Here is a 19,770-nt window from a genome sequence, read left to right on the forward strand (position 1 = left end):
CTCCACTTCCCTTGTCGAGGGGGCTTTAATGTTGAGGGCAATCAAAACCAAGTGGAAGTTTTAAGGGGGGAGAAATGGGACGGGCCCTAACAATGAAGTAAAGTTTTCTTTTTTGAATAGGGAAACACGACTATTTCTGTAAAACAGCAAGAGTTGGCGTGGTGGACCAACTGAATACAAATCTACGTATGCACCCACGTGTGAGGGCTTCCTTATCTCGGCCACTTCAAAGATGCACATAGTACGACTCTGTATAACTTTATATTGGCTTTATAAACAATTTCGTTGAAAACACTTTCGAAGAATTGCCCCTCTATTTCCAATCAACTAGTAGACTACAGTATTAATCAAGCATTTATCAACAAAAGAAGCAAACAACAAGTATGTTAATAATTATAAGGCTATCACAATTCAAATAATAATCTTATGGTAGTAAGCAGACAATTTGTTTTGATTTGTGAGCAAATACATTTAGCAAATAGTATATAAATGGAATAAAGCTCCCTAAAAATAACTTTGGATTAACCAGGCTTTTATGAATTTTTGGAAGCATGTAAAACATAGGGGTCACAGGATGTTTACAATTCAAAAAGCAATGTTCATCTTTAGATATCCAGTGCATTCTCAAAGCATTGTCAGTAACATTGGTGATCTTCTTCTGAAAGTCTGAGGTTGGACAGTGAAAAAAATGAAAATAGTTTTTTACTTTCTACAATCATTTTCTGAAAATGTGCAATACAAAAAAATAAACAGCGTGGCAAGTTTCATGGTGATAACTATTAGTTAAAATTGTCTTCACCCGAAGTGATTGCCTTTCGATCAAGTGCTTTTGTGCTCTGTTTGAACATTTTCAAAATCTCTGTCGGGCTGCTAAACTAAAATCATTCAGTATGTCCTAAAGAAGCCTCATGTAAAATGTGGTGCTTTTATCCACCTGGTAATGATATTGATGAATATGTACACTAAGCCACTCCATTTATACTAATCTACCGTCATCCTGTGTACTTCAGTGCTATCTTTTTTTTTACAAACAGGCTTGGAGCCTACATCACAAGGCCAATAAGAACAGTCTAATCTAGAACATTGTATGTCTGTCACATATTTCAGACTGGCTGGCTGTAAAGTAACAGAGAGGTCCCATGAAATTTTGACTTCAGTTCTAAACTCACTAAACTCCCTGATAGAGCTGGACCTGAGTGACAACAAGCTGAGAGATTCTGGAATTCATCTTATATCTAAGGGATTGTCTAGTCCTCACTGTAAACTGCAAAAAATAAGGTAGGTGTTAAAAGGTGCATAAAGGGTTAAAAGTACATGTTTGTGGTCATTAGAAAACTGTCACGGTTTGGAGTTTGTGTTTTGGTTTTTGGGACTCTTAGCTTGTAGTTTGTTGTGTTTTCTTGTTTACTTTCTGTTGTCTTTGTTACTTCCTGTGTCCTGTGCCATGTGTTATACGGTAACTGGCTTTCATGTTAACTGGCTGTACTGTTTACTTTGCCTCTGGAGTTACCTGGAGTTTACCGGCCCCTTACATAACCGCCCCCTTCTTTTGCAGCTGATGATTTAGCCTCTGATACCTATTCGGCAGATATGCGCATGCGCAAGGCTTCACAACACCAACCTTGCTCCAGCGGCGAGTTCACAACATATGATTGGCACGATGTCTTCACAACACACCTTATGATTGGCTCAATGTATTCACATCACACCACATGATTGGCTCAATGTATTCACATGTCAACGTTTTCCTGAGGAAGGGGTGTGATATGTGTAGACAACGGCGTTACAAACTAACTAACTAACTCAGGGCCGTAGTCACCATAGACATTGGGGGGGACGTGTCAGATGTGACCAAAATGTCCCCCCCAATATTCGGACATAGAAAAATAAAGAAAGAAAAAAACGCTAAAGGCTACTACAGGAAACCAACAAGTCCCACCATCTGAAATGAAATCAAACGTAAATAACGCACAAATTAGTGACCTATTGATGATTTCAGAGAGAGTAGCCTACACTGTGAGTGGTTTGTCCTGGTGGTTTTGCGTTTTTCGTTAGAGGCTGTGCTATCAAAAGCTTCCTGCACCCTACTGCGGTGCGGGCCGTCAATAATATCGCAAAAGATACCGGTACAATTCTCACAAAACTTGTTGGAAAGGTGTAGCACTGTCTAAGGAAACCCCATTCATTTTTGAAGCTGATCAGACTCAAAGGGAACTTTGAAGCATTTTCCATACTGTAGCCTATTTTCTCGCAATAATAGCGAAAGTGAAACGTAGTGTCCTTTTATTTGAATTTGTGCGTGCCTGTGTCATTCATTTATTTCACATGTCTTACAACATAAATAATGCATTCATATGCTAGTAGTAATGTCAGAAATGAACCGGTTTATAAGCCTCTTAGAAATGGTTGTTGCATCTTGCATGTTACATTTAGATGCGCACTCAATCGCGCATCCATGCAGGCAAAACGTACTCAATGTGGCGACGGCACAAAAGTTGAAAAAACTTTTACAATGGCGGTGATAGCCTACAGTTAATGTGAATCGCGGACAATAACCAAAGAAAGGAATTTCCACCTCCATTCACCAAATAAAGGTTGTGTTTCTACATGTTAACACAAAACGTAATTTCTGTCAGAAACCAGCCTATAATGCATAGGGTAACTTGAGGTGAGTCAGACAGAAGAGGGACCTGTCTTAGTAGCCTATCTTGAATCCCATCCCTTTTAAACTACCTTAAAATTGTGTGATTAGCCGCCAGAATAATAAAATCAAAATACAAAATATGATTGGGCTATAGGTCCAAACCTATGAGTAAGCATTCAGTTTAATATAGAGGTTATCAAAGATACTCTAGTTTGTATCTTCTTTTAAAATACAAATTTTGGAGACAAATGGAGTCATACCACAGGTCTATGTCCAGGGATGGATTATTGAATGGGCCTACTGGGCCCAAGAGCTCAGGGGGCCCTGAAGCCTAAGACTGTGTGAAGTTGCTTCTCCGCCCTTCTCTTCTATTTCCACAAAACTCACAAGTCGTCATAATATAAAGGGTCATTTTGTTTTTAAATCGTCCGGGGGAGTATGCCCCCGGGCCCCCCTATCTTAACTGGGGAGGGTTTTTTTGCATCTATGCCCAGGGGTTCATAATCCATCCGTGCCTATGTCCGTCAAAAGTTTGGTATATCCTAATTGACTGACTTAACTAATGACTTGTTTGTGATTTTAATAATATTTTGGCAGGAAATGTATTGAAATTCTGTTATTGAAATTCAGACCCGACGACAGATTTGGTCCCCCCCAATGTTGACATCATGGCTACGGCCTTGCCTCACAGCAGAGGCTTAGACAACTATGACCCACGTTTTGGTTTCGTAATTTGCCCTACTTATTGACTGCAATGTAGTCAATTGACTGCTTGACAGGTTATTTTTATTTTTCTGTACAATAAACAAATACATCTGCTTTATGCCGCAGAATTACGCACTTGGCCAGCCTATAAAACGGGCACATTTTGGAGGAAATAGAGAATGTACGCACGCAAGAATCTGTAGGCTACTTGTGGCTGGTTACCAGCAAACAATGTTTAATGCATTAACTCAAGACGTCAAACATTTTCTAAACAACACAAACAGAAAGGATGCAGCAGGCAGCAAATGTAGAAGAGTCATTTCCAGTGGAAGAACAAAATGCTGAATGAAGCCCAAAGATATGAAGGCATATCTGGCAAGTTGTTATTTTTTGAAGACGTAAATGGTTGGGCTATAGGCCTAGTTTGCAAGAAGGAGACATAGGGCTCTATTTTGCGTCCCAGCGCAATTGACTTTGTATACTCGCGCTTTTGTCTTTCCTATTTTGCAGTCAGCGCTTATTGGAATTTTCCCTCCACAGGTACATGCCTGTAAATTAGGAAATTCGATTGCGCCCACGGGGGCGGTTCAGCGAAAAGACGGGGCGTGTTCCGGCGCAAACGTTCACTGTTGATATTTTGCAGTTTCAGAAAACAATTCCGCCACAGACCAGGAACTCCCTGGTCTAAAGTCTGTGGCGCAAATGCAGATGCTATTTTAAGGGCGCATGCATGACCACAGGCCTGCATGAATGAATGCGTTGCACACCAATCTACAGATACCCCCGTGCAAAGACGGAAACATTCAAAACTTTGATAATATTTGTCCATTTCCCGGTTTTGTTCGTGCATTGGTGACCTAAACATTTAGTAGCCTATATAGTACAACATCTACATGCAATATCTTTACAACAACAACGCCTAATTATGACCTATTAATTTGGACAACTTTATACAGCCCTATAAAGGCTAAAGTTATCTTCAGTTTTGTTCCAATTTACCGTTGTGTATGGCTTTAAACATCGCGTGCGCTTTAACATCAGCCTAAGCATTATTCCAGCTGCTCTAAGGTTTTAAGCACCATCATTTTGCCTACCTTGTTGTAGCCCATCTGAAATAACTCCAAGCTTTGTTATGTTCCCCCCATTCTTTCGTTATTTTCAAAAAACTTTTATATCCATGATGGCCTTGAAGTCTTGAGTTAGTAAATTAGCTTAAATCAGCTTTTATGTGCTGTTAACCAGCAACCATAGATAGTACAAGAAAGCAGCAAGTATGGCTACAACTTCTGTAGATGCTGCATCCATTCATTGTTATTCTCTCTTGCTCAAACAAATGTTGTGCGTGCATTAAGTAAGGGATAATGTATAGAACGCCGGTAATTATCGGAACATAAGTCCCGACAGGGGGAACAGGACCCCGACGCGCAGCGGAGGGGTCTTGTTTCGTCCTGAAGGGACTTATGTTCCGATAATTACCGGCGTTCTATACATTATCCCGCTTATTACACGGCTACTTGCCAAAACGAAATAATAAACTCCCCACGATATGACTTTAGCCTACATAACCTAGCCTATTTGTTACCGTTCATCGTGGCATTTGCTGAGAAACAAATAGTTTGCAACAACACACGCTGCTGAACTTGAGTCAAACATTCTTTAGAACACAGCTGATCAACCGTCTGCTTTCACGTTTGAATGAAGTTCCAGTCCTTGCGTAGTGATATGAAAGACATTAATCAGAAGCACAAAACCCGTTGCCATTGACAGCGGTGATTAAATGCTTTGCCAGTGATTTATGTAGATTTAACATAGGCCCGAACGTTGGGAAGGCCCATTCATGTGAATGGAACTTTCTGCAGCACTCTGAAGAGCCGTGTAATAAGTTGATGATAATGTGTTTACAAACTCTACTTAACAGAAAATATTGTAAATAGCCTACTGTCATGCAGTTAATGGGATACTGTGCAGAGTTGAAAGTTAGGTCAACTTGGAAACTGTTTCTCTTGTTGAGTTGCCTGAGGGTAAGGAGCCCTTGCTTGGCCGCCTGTGCTGCGCAATGCACACTTCGCTCCTCTCATCTATACATCGTAGTTCCCATTTCTGTAAACCATACAATTTCAAAGAAAAATATTACCACTTGAGGGAAATCAGTGTGGTGTCCATTAAGATGTGAAAAAAATAGGCATACATCTAGCATACACATTTCACGAATCACGGATGACATAAATTAGGAAATATTAGAGGACTTAAGGAGACGTGATGTTGAATTGCCCCAGCGGCAGCATGGGAGAGCATGTTAGATTACATTGTACATTGCAAAAATATCACCATGCATTCATAACCTGTGATTCAGTGAGAGTGATCCCAAAACATCGGAAAGTATGTCTTTGTGACAATTCTGCATTACAAGTCTTGTCTACTTGTGTTTGTGTGTCATATGAATAATATATATGTGCCCCATACATGGAATCAGAGTGCCTACTGTATGTAGTAAATGGAAAATCCTACTGTATGTAGTAAATGGAAAAGGCCAGCCTACCGCTACATGCATTCGGTTTGTTTCTGCCATTTATTAGTAATGATTTACACAGTTTGTTTACTACTTACTATTTACCTGAGCATTCAGTATTGTGCAATATAGCATACAGAAGGTGAGGGACATTTTGGGGGAAAGAAGTGGTGCATTTTATCATTCAAACATGCAACTTTTCATGAAAATTCTATAATCCAAGATGGCCGCCACCATATGACGTCATAGTATGCAAATTAATCCCTACATAAACTTTGGGTCATCCTTAATATTTCTCTAATTTACAGAAAGTCTCTATCTCTTATCACTTTTAAGATATAGCCTTTTGAAATGAAGATGTCAAAATCGAACGTTTCGAAAAAAAAACTATGGCGCCTAAATGATTAACCCACTCGACCGTCAGACAACATTTTCCTTTGTCATATGAATGCTGTCATTTTGTTTACATTACTGTTAAGGAGATGCTGTAGGCAAAGGCTATATTTCAACCTTGTTAGTGTAGATGAGTGTAGTGTAGAAATTCAGAACTATTCACAAGGTTTCTGGGCAGCATATTTATGTTCTGTTAGCAAGCCAACTTATCATGACTGCCGACAAAGTAGCCTACTGCCATCTGACGAAGCTCTCATTTTAAAACATTACTGAGAGACAGGCACTGTACCATCAAGAAATCCTGCCACTGAATCCAAAACTATGTTTATGTACAAAGTCAAGTCAAGTCAGTTTATTTATAGCACATTTCATATGGCATACATAGACACAATGTGCTTTGAGTGGAGAGTTGTCATTAAATTATCTAAAATAAAAACCACACTTAGCAAAAGAAAAAGAAAAGACAAAGAAAGGGAAAAAAACAAAAAGAAAGTTAATAGATAGAAATAATAATAATACAATGGAGTGTTTTAAAAGCAGAGACCTGTAGTCATGAATTAAAAGCTAAAGAAAATAAATAAGTTTTAAGTCCCTTTTTAAAAGCGAGAATTGATTGTGATGACCTTAATTCCAGAGGTAGGCTATTCCAGAGGATTGGGGCACAGTAACTGAAGGCACCATGTGCAGCCTTAGTGTTGATTCTGAGGATTGTGAGGAGACATTTACTGGAGGACCTTAAGTGACGGGTAGGATCATAAAAAGATATCATATCAGAAATATAGGGTGGGGCAAGGCCGCTTACTGACTTAAAAAAAAGAAGAAGTATTTTGAAATAAATTCTTTGTTTAACTGGAAGCCAGTGAAGTGATTTAAGAATTGGGGTGATATGATTAAATTTAGGTGTTCTAGTGAGTATTCTAGCAGCTGCATTTTGGATAAGTTGAAGTTTGTTTAGCATCTGTTTTGTTAGACCAGCATAGAGTGCGTTACAGTAATCTAAACGACTGGAGATAAAAGCGTGTATTAATTTTTCGCAATCCTGTAAGGACAGGAGGCCACAGACTTTAGAAATATTTCTAAGGTGGTAGAAAGCTGTTTTGGTAATGTTAGATATATGTTTTTGAAAGTTAAGATCTGCATCAAGAGTCACTTCTAAATGTTTTACATCCTCACACGGTTTTACCAAGTGGGAGGTTAGAATTGGGTGAAAGTGATGTCTCATGGCCTTAGGGCCTACAACCAGAATCTCTGTCTTTACATCATTTAACATTAAAAAATGTTGGGCCATCCACTTTTTAATGTTGGAGATGCAGCAAGTGAGGTCATTTAGCGGACTGGGGTCATCAGAGGAGATAGAAATGTAAAGTTGATGTTGTCTTGCCGTATGATAGAACCAAGAGGTAACATGTACAAGTTAAAAAGCAAAGGACCAAGAATTGACCCCTGAGGTACCCCATATAAAATGGGCATTACATCAGAAGAGAGGTTATTAATAGAAACAGAAAAAGATCTCCCATTTAAATAGGATGAGATCCAATCAAGAGCTGTACCTTGAAGACCAACTGAGTGCTGAAGACGTTGCAGAAGTATAGAATGATCGACTGTATCAAATGCAGCACTTAGATCAAGGAGAACAAGAATCAACATTTTGTGATTGTCAGTCGCAATTCTAAGGTCATTTACAACTCTGACTAGAGCAGTTTCTGTGCTGTGATTTACCCGAAACCCAGATTGATAGGCATCAAATATAGAGTTTTGAGAAAAGTAGGTGCAAAATTGCTTGTAAACAACCTTCTCTAGAATTAAAGATAGGCCTGTAACTCTCACAAGTCAGGGGTTCAAGGCTAGGTTTTTTTAGTACAGGCGTAATAATGGCATGTTTAAGGCAACCAGGGAATGTTCCAGATAGAAGGGAGGTATTGACAATTTGAAGTATGTCAGCAGCCAAGCAGCTGAAGACTTGTTTGAACAGCTTAGTAGGTACAGGGTCGAGGGAGCAAGTAGCTGAACCTAACTTTTGGACTACTTCTTCCAGCTCACTCAGATGGATTGGAGTGAAGTTGTGGAGAGTAGCCTTACTATCGGGCAGAGGTTGGCGAGGAGGTTGAGGATTGAAACCATCAGTGAAATATGAAGAGATACTACTCCTGATAGTTGAAATTTTTTCACTGAAAAACGTAGCAAACTGATTGCACTTCTCTTCAGTGTGGAGCTCATAGGGTATCAAACGAGGAGGATTGATTAGTCTGTCAATAGTATTGAACAGGACTTTAGAATTATTAGAACTATCTGATATAATCTGGGAGAAATACTGTCGACGAGCTTTTTTTTATTTCACAGTTGTACATAAGCAATTGACTCTTATAGTTCATGAGGTCAACCTGACTCAGGTCATAATGTGACCCAGCAGCATTAATATAAGCGGTGATAAAATCCTTTGGAGTGTCTTCCCCAATGTTGCGTCTAAGAAATGTTTTTTGGCCAGATGTAAGTTTAGTTGGCCAGGCAACATTGAAGAAAATACAAAGATGATCAGAGATCCCAACATCTAAAGTACCAGTTATGGAGATGTCTAGGCCTTTTGAAATAACAAGGTCTAAAGTGTGACCACGATTGTGAGTAGGTACAGAAATGTGTTGTGTAAGCTCAAACATTGACAGCTGATCAGTGAATTGCATTGCATAACAGTCTTCTGTGTTATCAATGTGAATATTAAAATCACCACAAATGAGAATACAATCATAGTTTGTCACAATAGTAGACAAAAACTCACTAAACTCAGAGATGAAACTTACTCTGTTCTGCGGAGGGTGGTAAATTGTGACCATTAGACAGGAGTTTGGTGGCTTCATTGCAATAGCTAGGTATTCAAAGGTGGAGTAAGTACCAAAAGAAACATCCTTACAGGGTAACACATTGGAAAAAAGAGCTGCCACGCCGCCACCTTTCTGATTGGAGCAAAAGCAATGTGAGAAGGAAAAGTCAGACGGTGATGCTTCAAGAAGTTCATAATTGCCTGAGGCATCCAGCCATGTTTCAGTGAGAAAGATACAGTTCAGCTTGTGGGTCAAAGCTTATAGGCTACAGTGGACTAGCATGTTGCAGGGGCTGCTAAAAACACGACAAACAACACACTGAAAACTCGGCCAATCACAGACCTTGCTGTCGAACATTCCTTCCGGTTCGACCGCGGAACGCCTCAGCGGACTTATGCTGCCCCAAGCGGCTGCAGTTATTTCACGCAGCTGCGTGAATCATGTTTTTCATGAATGAAGTGTCAATTTTTAACTAGTACCTACTGTATGTATGTTATGTGTTGTGTTGGTTGTGTGTTTCTTAATACCTGGCTGCAACTTTATCCTCCCCTGTGGGATAATAAATTTGACTTCACATGACTTGACTTGAGCCTGTGCTGCCAAAGGGCAGCTAGCGGTTGTGAGATGATTGTTGAATGTGACAAAAAAATGTTATGGGCTTGAAATCGCATAAAATAGCTGACTGCACCTTTACATGTCATGTTATCTGCTGCTGTTGTGTACATCATATTTTCATTTACAGACTAGCTGGATGAGTTGTCTGTTGTCGCACTCTCTTTTAGACTTGCTGACTGCAAACTCACAGATAAGTCATGTGAGATTGTGGCCTCAGTTCTACAGTCACCAAACTCCCTGATAGAACTGGACCTGAATTACAATAACCTGAGAGATTCTGGAGTTCAGCTTATCTCTAAGGGACTGTCTAGTACCCACTGCAAACTGCAGACATTAAGGTTGGTGATTGATATTTCTTTATGGCTATGCATAGTTTAAGAGAATCATGTCAACATGCCAGTCAAACAGTCTGCCTACATCTGTACTGTGGTGTCCTACTTGTGAGTAAACTTAATCCTGCAGCGGGCTACGAGAGAGAGCAGGGCGGGGCAAGGAAAGGCTGCGTGTGTAAAAAGCGCAGCTCAGTGAAAGAATTTTATCTTAGCTTTAATTTAAATAGTACAACATAGAAAATTAATGTGTGGCGGCCGGTTTTGATTTCATGGCTCCCCGCCACAGATTAGTCAACGTATGGGAAACACTGAAATTCAAATGCACTCTCAGATTCACATTAGGTCCTAGGCCAACATGTGAGCCTCTTTCTGAGAGAGTGAAAATGAAAGTTTAATGACAGGATTATTTAGTTCAGTTTGACTACTGAATCCTGCAGGTATACTAGAGTTACTAGACTTGCTTGTCTGGATGGATACAATTTGTAATGACTCTCTGTCTCTCTCTCAGGCTTTGTAAGTGTGGTATTTCAGGTGACGGTTACATTTGTCTGGCCCTGGCTCTGATGTTAAACCCCTCCCATGTAAAAGAACTGGATATGAGCAACAATAATCCTGGAAAATCAGCACAGAAGCTGTTATGTGCTACACTGGAGGATCGATCCTCACCATAAAGTTGAAGCACTTCAGTATGTACTTTAGAAACATACAATTTCAGTTGCATTCCTAGTTTCACTCATGAAACTAGGAACATAGTGAAGAACTGTAAGGTAGAGGATCTTCATGTAGTGGTATATTACCATTACAGTTTATGCCATTACATTAGAGTAGTAATTTATTATATTTATTTGCGGTGTGTATGTTCATTATCCCTTCTTCATCAGAAATAATTAGTCTTTTTTCACAATGTCTTACAGACTTGCTGACTGCAAACTCACATATAAGTCATGTGAGCTTGTGGCCTCAGTTCTACAGTCACCAAGTTCTCTGATAGAGCTAAACCTGAGTTATAACGTCCTGAGAGATTGTGGAGTTCAGCTTATCTCGAATGGACTGTCTAGTCCGCACTGCAAACTGCAGACATTAAGGTTGGTGTTTGACATTTCTTTATTGTCATATGTCTCATCATATTATACAACAAAATGTCTGGCTGTAGAGTTCCAGAGAAGTCATGTGATGTTGTGGCTTCAGGAAATGTGCTTGAGGCCCAAAAAAGAATGTACCTTTGTCATTTTAGAGTGTTATTGTCTTGTCTTAGCCTTGTTCTAGTCTTGTCATAGAATATGACAGTTATTGGACTCCACTAGAGGTATAACACAGATAACTCACAATTAAGTCATGTGAGATTGTGGCCTCAGTTCTACAGTCACCAAACTCCCTGATAGAACTGAACCTGAGTTACAATATCCTGAGAGATTCTGGAGTTCAGCTTCTCTCTAAGGGACTGTCTAGTCCCCAGTGCAAACTGCAGACATTAAGGTTGGTGATTGATATTTCTTTATGGCTATGCATTTCTTGATAGTTTAATCTGGCACATAGCGGTCACTACAGTGGACAGCTGTTTAAAAGTCATTTTCTTCCTAAATGCAATTGTTTCTATGGTGGAATTCCATATCAGTTGTTAGAATGCTCTCTGCTGCCCCCCTTCATTAAGGTTTATTGACTGGTAGGTTGTTAGAACTACAAGTAAACCTCCTCTAAATCCAAGATGGCCGACAGACAGCCACACGGTCAGCCCCTGCTGGGATATCTTGTCAATCCTTCTATACCAGAAGAACCCTAGAGGTAAAAAAAATATGATGATATGCAGGAATATCTAAGGAACAATATAATTATTTTAGTTTTGAAAAATTTATTTCAAATAAGTCTAAAATTGCGATTAACGATGTGTCCAATATAGTGGACGTCATGCATTTCTAAGTATATTTCCAATACAAGACATGTGGTTTATTCATCTTTTATTATGAATTATCTTGGTTATCTTATCTTGAAATTCAGTTCATTTTTGGTGTATTAATTATGTTAGTTTTAAAAATCTGTCAATTTTTGTGCAGATTAGATGTAGTTTGTGTTAGTAAAAAAAATAATTGTATCATATTTTTAGAACACAAGTGCAGCAAAGAATAGGGAAGACTATAGAATGGTCCAGGAAATTCCCTTGAAGAAGTATGGAGTATGTTTGTTCCTTTTAGAGATGTTTTGAAAGCTTAGATGGAAGCTTTACAGTTGCGAGCGCTGTTTGCTTTCTTATTTCGGCCTAAATAATAGGTCTATAGAACGTTGAAGTGTGTGAAAGTATAGTTAACCCTTTAGGCGCCATAGGTTTTTTTCCGAAACAATCAAATTTCACATCTTCATTTCAAAAGGCTATATCTTAAAAGTGATAAGAGATAGAGACTTTCTGTAAATTAGAGAAATATTAAGGATGACCCAAAGTTTATGTAGAGATTAAATGTTTATATCTAATTTGCATATTATGACGTCATATGGTGGCGGCCATCTTGGATTATAGAATTTTCATGAAAAGTCGCATGTTTGAATGATAAAATGCACCACTTCTTTCCCCCCAAATGTCCCTCACCTTCTGTATGCTATATTGCACAATACTGAATGCTCAGGTAAATAGTAAGTAGTGAACAAACTGTGTAAATCATTACTAATAAATGGCAGAAACAAACCAAATGCATGTAGCGGTAGACTGGCCTTTTGCTGTAGAGATTTTCCATTTACTACATACAGTAGGCACTCTGATTCCATGTATGGGGCACATATATATTATTCAGATGACACACAAACACAAGTAGACAAGACCTGTTTAGTTCAAAAGCTCATTTGCCACGGCAAGGCACAGATCAGGAGTGAGATGACGAGACAAGACAAGAGACAATGTTAGTATTTTTTTTCTTTTTGTTGTTTTTGTTGATGTTTTTTTGTTTTTTTTCTTAGCTGACAAAGACACACACATCACAAGGACATGAACACACAAAAAGGAACACATAGTGTATGTCCTAAATGATCAGGGAAATAGATAGCAAATCAACAGTGTAAATCATTACTAATAAATGGCTGACATTTTTTTTTTTTATGTAGCAGGCCTTTTGCTGTAGAGATAATGACTCCCTATCCCTATCCATACAGGGCCGGCATTCCCATCATCTTGTGATAGACTATACATGACCTAATGTGTGTGTGTGTGTGTGTGTGTGTGTGGGAGAGGGAGAGAGCGTGTCACCACCTCCACCATGCGAGCAGCATGGCCAGATCTGCCTCGCGCGCGCCGAGTGGAGAGAATTTGCGCAGCTCGGACTAGGCCTACTGTCATTCTCATTGCGACTCCCCACACTGCCACTACGTTCCCCCCTAACTGTCCTATGAGCACTTCGACCTCGTCTAACATACCCAGTGGCATTAGACAAAGGCTCCACCACGTTACTGTCGCCGCGGTTGTGGAGAGGCCCACGTTCAGAACACAGAAGCTAGCGCTATGGACATTAGGCTACCTCCAGCCTCGTTCGCCACACCACTAACACCCTGCTAACTTCCCGATGAACACTCTGAACCCGTGAAACATTATTCCCACCAGTGACATTGGGCAAACGATTCAACGTTTGTGCTTGGTGTAAGCTAAACTATGGAGTAAACTCTCACTTTGTCCAGCTGCATCATTGCAAGGCAGGGACGCATCTGAAGCCTCACTAAACGAATCACCGTCATTTTCTGAAGGCAGATATTCCCCTTCAGAATCAGGGTCCGCGAATAGAAGACCCAACACTTCATTTCAGGTAAACCTTTTTGATGCCATTATACGATAATCTAATGCAAATACTCGCTGACGTTGACAATATCGCTCTGACAAAGTGGCTCACACGCACACTAGCTCCGGTATTGCACGCACTGATTCAATGCGCTGTAGCTCAAAAGTTTTGTTTAAAGCATGACCATTTTCGGACTCGGGGATGACGTATGACATGTCTGCCATCTAGTGGAGTGGAGGTCGAACGAAATATGACACCCTATTTGACTAAATCGGCTGTTTTATTCAGTACCGCATCTTGTCGAGTAAACTCGACAGTGGCGCCTAGAGGGTTAAATGCTTTTCAAAGCATAAAATGAAATAACTGTTCATGGATTTATGATAAAATTCAATTTGATTCATTCTTCCATTAAGTTTATTATGACCGCCGCTAGCGAAGCAAAGTTTTTTTTTTTATTTATTTTTTTTATCTACTTCCTGAATTTTTGGTCAACGATACCCGGGACACCGAAACACCGGGACACATGAAATTTGGTGGGTATGTAGCCCCACTAGACTTTTACGGAAAAATTTCGTTTGGACCCCGGGTGCCACTCCCCCACTGCGCTGGGCCCCCCGAAACCCAAAAAATGCAGTTTTTCCTAAATAACTACCTGAACCGTGGCACTGAGGATGAATAATTTTTTATGGTATGTTGGTCTCAAGGGCCCACATCAATATGGCCCATAATCACTCATTTGTGATTTGCACCCCCCGGTAAAAAATGAAAATGCAATATCATTCAGCTTTAATCGCTCCTATCTTCAGTTAAGATGTTCAGAACTGCACCAAATTGTATGTGTATGATTGACCTGGCATTCTCTGGGGGTATGCCAAGTTTTGTAGAATTTCATCCATGGGGGGGGTCTTAAAAAATGTAGGTTATGTGTACATTTAGTGACTGTACACTCATTGGCCTGTAGATGGCGGTGCACACATATACACATGCACACACACACAGGCACGCACATACTATCGTTATCGGCAATTAGAATGGCCGATACATAATTACAAATTTAGTAGGATTAAAGGAAAGGCAAATATTCATCATCATCATCATGGCTGCATTTCCAGTATTGGCGATACGTAGTCGTTTGTCCACTAGATGGCGCATCGTTGCAGTGAGACGTAATTTTGTTGGAAGTTAAAAGGGGGTTGGAAAAACAGTGGACGCTTCCTACAAGGACTGTAGTTTACCGCAGAGAACGTCTTAATAAGGATAGGACGATTTCCACATGAAATGTAGTTCCCATTTCTTCTTGAAGCCGAAATAAATCTGAGAATGTTTATCGGACATGCTTGGTTTGTACTGCAGGTAGGCTACGTTAATCTTATACAAGTTATATCCTAGGACGTAGGTAAAATAATGTTAGGCTACCGTTAGCATTGGTTGAGTGATTGGGGCCAATTTGATTATTGATGTATTTGTAGAAAACCATAAATGCGGTTATAGGCTACCAAGCAAATTGATAACAGCACTAATTGTATCTTTCGACTTTCACCTCGTTTGCTTATGACCATAACCTAGGCTACTAACAGGAGCTAAGTGAGTTAGCCACAACACGTTCGCTACGTGATGGTTTTCTAATGGAAAAAATATATGGGCTTCCTGAAAGATAACCTGTCTACGATGCATCCTAAACACCGGGCTGGGATATTTCTGCTCAAAGTCTCAAAAAGCATCTGAGTCAACGTTCATTCCCAAACACCCATATAGGCTACTTCAACCCTTTATTTTCAAAGGTGATTCAAGTAGCCTAAGGAAGAGCATGGCTCAAAGTAAAGTAACTAGGACTGAAACTACATAAATTCTTCAAAGTGAATCATTTGTGTCAACTCGCCGCAATGTTGATTTATTAACGCACCCGTGATGATCTACATCTCCATTTAAACCAAATGTTTTAGAGCGCACGTTGAGAGATTTATCCATGGCTATGGATAAATCTATTGCCTATGGCTATACCGTGAGACTGAGACGATTTTTGTTTGTTCGAAGTGCGTGTTTAGGGTGTGAGAGGGGAGTCGATGTGCTTTGATGCCAGCTTGTTAGTTGTAGTCTTTGCGATTAAAAACACGTGTGTGTGTGAAGTATCCAAACAACGATAACACTTTCATTATGGCTGCTTTAGCCACAGACCTTGAGCTACTGTAGTGGATTGGGTTCCATTTAGAAGTGTCCACTTCAATTGCGCTTTCCGTGATTTAGCCTACACAGCTGCGTGAAATGTACTGATATGCAAAACTATAACTTTTCGCCAAGAGGTGGCAGCTTAAGTCCGCTTGATACTGTAAGCCATTGGTTCCCAAATGAGATTTTATTTGGGTCGCCAGCATAGCCTAGTGACAATTTATGTTGTGTAATAAGCCTAGCATTGGGCCTACCTTATATAGTTTGTTAACAGTCACGGTTTTGTCATAACTAGGGATGTAACGATTACCGGTATAATGATAAACCGTGATAAAAATGTTGACGATAACAATTACCATTTTCTTTTGAAATATCATAATTATCACGGTTGATTACCACGGTGTTGAAACCGTGTGTTTAATACTTCCCAGCTTCATCCGAGCCTGCTTTTGACACACAGTAGGCCTGGTACAATGAAGCAAAATTGGTACCCTACTGATTCTGTTGTCTAATTGATGGTTTTAACTGCTATTTGGATTAGGCTACAACTGATTTTAAAAGGCAGAACATTTTCACCGCAAAACTTGCACTGTATCATTTAGCCACTCTGCGTCTTTTTATGTTCGCGTCCACATTAAATTCATTCCACTCACGTTATCAGAAGAACACAGTAGCCTAAAGTTTTATTTTTAACACTTAATTTGGTCTCACTCAGGGTAGGAATTTCACGGCGGCCACGTCGTTGCCCCTTGCCCTTTGGAAATCAGAGGTTTACAGGCCACGGTGGCCTTGGTGCCCTTCTTTTTCAATATTCTGCTTTGCGTCCTACTAATAGCAATTTTCATTTAGCCTATGCCCTGTCAAAATGTTCACAGCGCAAATTAATTTAGTCTTTTACGCAGTGGAGAAAGTGACAGCGCAAGAAAGTAAGTGCGTCTAAATTCACCCATTCTTCTCAGTTGAACTACTCGCGAAGTAGCCTACTCATCACACAGACATCACAAGTATCACATGAAAGAGCTTTTTCTCAGCTTTTAAACGATGTTAGCCGCGAATTGCTGTGGTGAACGGTTCGCGAGAAAAGTAAATAATTCAATTTAATCATAAATTCTACTGAAGGTTTTGCGTCCATCTCCCTACCCATTCCTCTCGGTGCAATACTTCACGAACCTTTCGTTTAACACATGACAAACCATATATCAGAATAAACAGCAGTCCTTACAGAGCACAAAGGTGTAAAGCAGTCCCCTGTACAGTTAGCCGTTCCAGAGTAATCCAGTTTTGAATTTGCAGTAAATTTTGACATGCATGGATGTCTCCAAATTTGGGCTTTACGTTTTACAATGTGTTTAAATTGTTCCACATGATTTCATAACGGGCCAAATACAAAATAAATGTTACAAATATCGCCTAGATATCGGTAAATCAGAGGACAGCTGACTAAGAGTTTGTGAAAGTAGATCACAAAATGCTAAGCATGCATCTAGGCTATTTGAGTTTCTTAAAGCTGAACTGTGCTTAAATTGTTCAATACATGATTTCATAACAAGCCACATTTAAAATAAATGTTAAATATAGCCTAGATATCTGTAAATATTAGATGATCAGATGATTTGCAGTTCTATGTAATATGTCATGTTTCATGTTTTTGTAATGTTTCATACAGAGATCCAGGTCTACTGCAGTGAATAGGCTATACAACTTTGATCATTTTTATAGCCTACTACTGTATAGTTAACTTTGGCCTTGGTGCCCTAACATGTGGCTTTTGTGCCCTCCACCAAATATGCCCAACTGAAGGCCAAGTGGCCTTGCCCCCAGAATGGTGAAATTCCAAGCCTGGTCTCACTCATTGGATCCAAATAACAGTAATAGCAACCTCCAAGTAATGTTAGGGTAAGTTAAGCTATAAGCACATAGCCAATTAAACATGAACGGGACACTTTTTGAAACTATTTCAGCTTGTGTAGGCCTATCAGTGCTTTCTGAACATATTGAACACACTTTTAAAAATACTGTGATAATACCGAAAACCGTGATAATTTTGGTCACTATAACCGTGAGGTTAAATTTTCATACCGTTACATCCCTAGTCATAACTCCCGCTATGCATTTTTGCATTTAGAATAGCTCTGAAACCGGGGGGCAAACACGTCGCAGGGGGGGGGGGGCGCCAGTGCGTGGATATCTCAATCGCAAAATTAAACAATATTTCTATTGGGCGCCTACCATGGACTAGGCTGGGTGAACTCAGCCTGATCTGCCAGCGATTTCTTTTTCGACTTCTTAAAAGATTGAGCTTGGTCTGGCGAAACCAGATTAACCATGGACCTCATAGTTGCAAAATGCAAGGGAACATGAATCAGCCTATTATTTGCACAAACAATAACGGACAGTAGCTCTTCAACTTGGCCCATTAAGATGTGTATGAACAGTCTAGCAAAGCATTTCATGAATGCCCTTTTGGACATGTCAGTTATTTGCACCACTGGGTAAAACTGCATTTTGTTTTAGACTACTGGTATTTAATTTGTGCATAGACAATAAAGCTGAATATCATATGAACTAGATGACTAAACTTATGCATATGTAGAAGAAGAAACATTCACAAAAATCCATGACATGACCTCTCTTCTTGATAGCTGTTGAAAACTGCATGGAACTGAGAGGGATTGTTTTGTCTAATAATAAATAAATAAATACATTATGCTGCTGCTTTCCCAAATAAAATGTAGCCTACAGGTGTACCTTTCATCAGTCCAGTTGCAATGGATGGACTGTGATGAACTGCCCTACTTGTGATTGTTTAGAGATTTTAAAGGTTTTATAACAATGCTACAAATTTTTTGGCAAGTGCTACAAATCTATTCACCTTTGCAGCGCCAGTAGGCTACTTTGTGTGCGGCCGCAAACAGACATTCCAAACAAGCAGACACACAAGTTTCAAGAGTGGGGGATGGAGTAGAAGATGGAGACAAATTCATTAATATGATTTATTTTTCGCAGCATGGATGTACAGGACTGTGCGGCGGTCATATTTTGTACCGCTATGCGGTACATCTAGTTCTGTTTATGTTGAGTGTTTAAGCGCATGTAGTCCATTGTAGTGGACATGTCTGTAACTTTCTGAAAGAATCATATTTTTGAAAAAAAAGTGAATATTTGTTTTTTTAATGCTCTAAGAAGAGTAAAAACACATTTAAAAAAAATGACTCAGGCTTTCATAATTCATGCATCAGAGGGTTAAGAGAACCATGTCAACATGCCAGTCAAACAGTCTGCCTACATCTGTACCGTGGTGTCCTACTTGTGAGTAGCCTGGCTGACCCCAAATCATTTCTCAATTGAGAATTGATCATGATACACTCAGTTCACTTACCATTTAAAAAGTCATAACCAGCGTGAAATTAAACTTTAGTTGGTAAAAATACCAAATCCTTTCAGAAGAACAGCAAACACAGTTTTCTCATAAACAAAGGTTTTAAATGCCATTGTTTCAACAAATTCCAAAGAAAATACATGTCTGTGTCACACTGACACCATGAGCACATTGATTGTGTAAAAAAATCAGTAACTTTCCTCCTCTGTCTGTCACCGTATAAAAAACACACCGTGTAAGATAAGAGGTGATTGGGATTTTGGTTATTGGGGTCCAAGCAGCAAAGCTGCAAGGCACCCCATAGTGTTTGTACCTTTTCCTATTATTATTATTATTCTCCAGTGGAAGTCTATGGCAGCCCATATAACCATACAGTAAATAGTTTTAAATTTGGCACATTGATTCCATACAGTCCCATAATCCATTTCACCAAATTTGAAGTCTGAACCACAGGCAGTC

The 19,770-nt window shown here is 39.6% G+C and overlaps 1 protein-coding gene across 1 annotated transcript in view; it reads left to right on the plus strand.

The window, feature by feature from the left end:
• LOC143101179 (NACHT, LRR and PYD domains-containing protein 12-like) overlaps positions 1-19,770 on the plus strand; it is a 159,320-nt gene that overhangs the window by 99,404 nt on the left and 40,146 nt on the right. The window contains exons 5-8 of the mRNA XM_076264581.1: positions 9,850-10,020; positions 10,929-11,099; positions 11,168-11,238; positions 11,370-11,490. Of these exons, the coding sequence (XP_076120696.1) occupies positions 9,850-10,020; positions 10,929-11,099; positions 11,168-11,238; positions 11,370-11,490 (534 nt within the window). The remainder of the gene's footprint in view (positions 1-9,849; positions 10,021-10,928; positions 11,100-11,167; positions 11,239-11,369; positions 11,491-19,770) is intronic.

The sequence above is a fragment of the Alosa pseudoharengus genome, unplaced genomic scaffold (assembly GCF_046254945.1).
Source record: "Alosa pseudoharengus isolate Yale_2024_CS ecotype anadromous, Long Island Sound unplaced genomic scaffold, YU_APseudo_1.1 YU_APseudo_1.1_scf_30, whole genome shotgun sequence".
Taxonomy (NCBI): Eukaryota; Metazoa; Chordata; class Actinopteri; order Clupeiformes; family Clupeidae; genus Alosa; species Alosa pseudoharengus.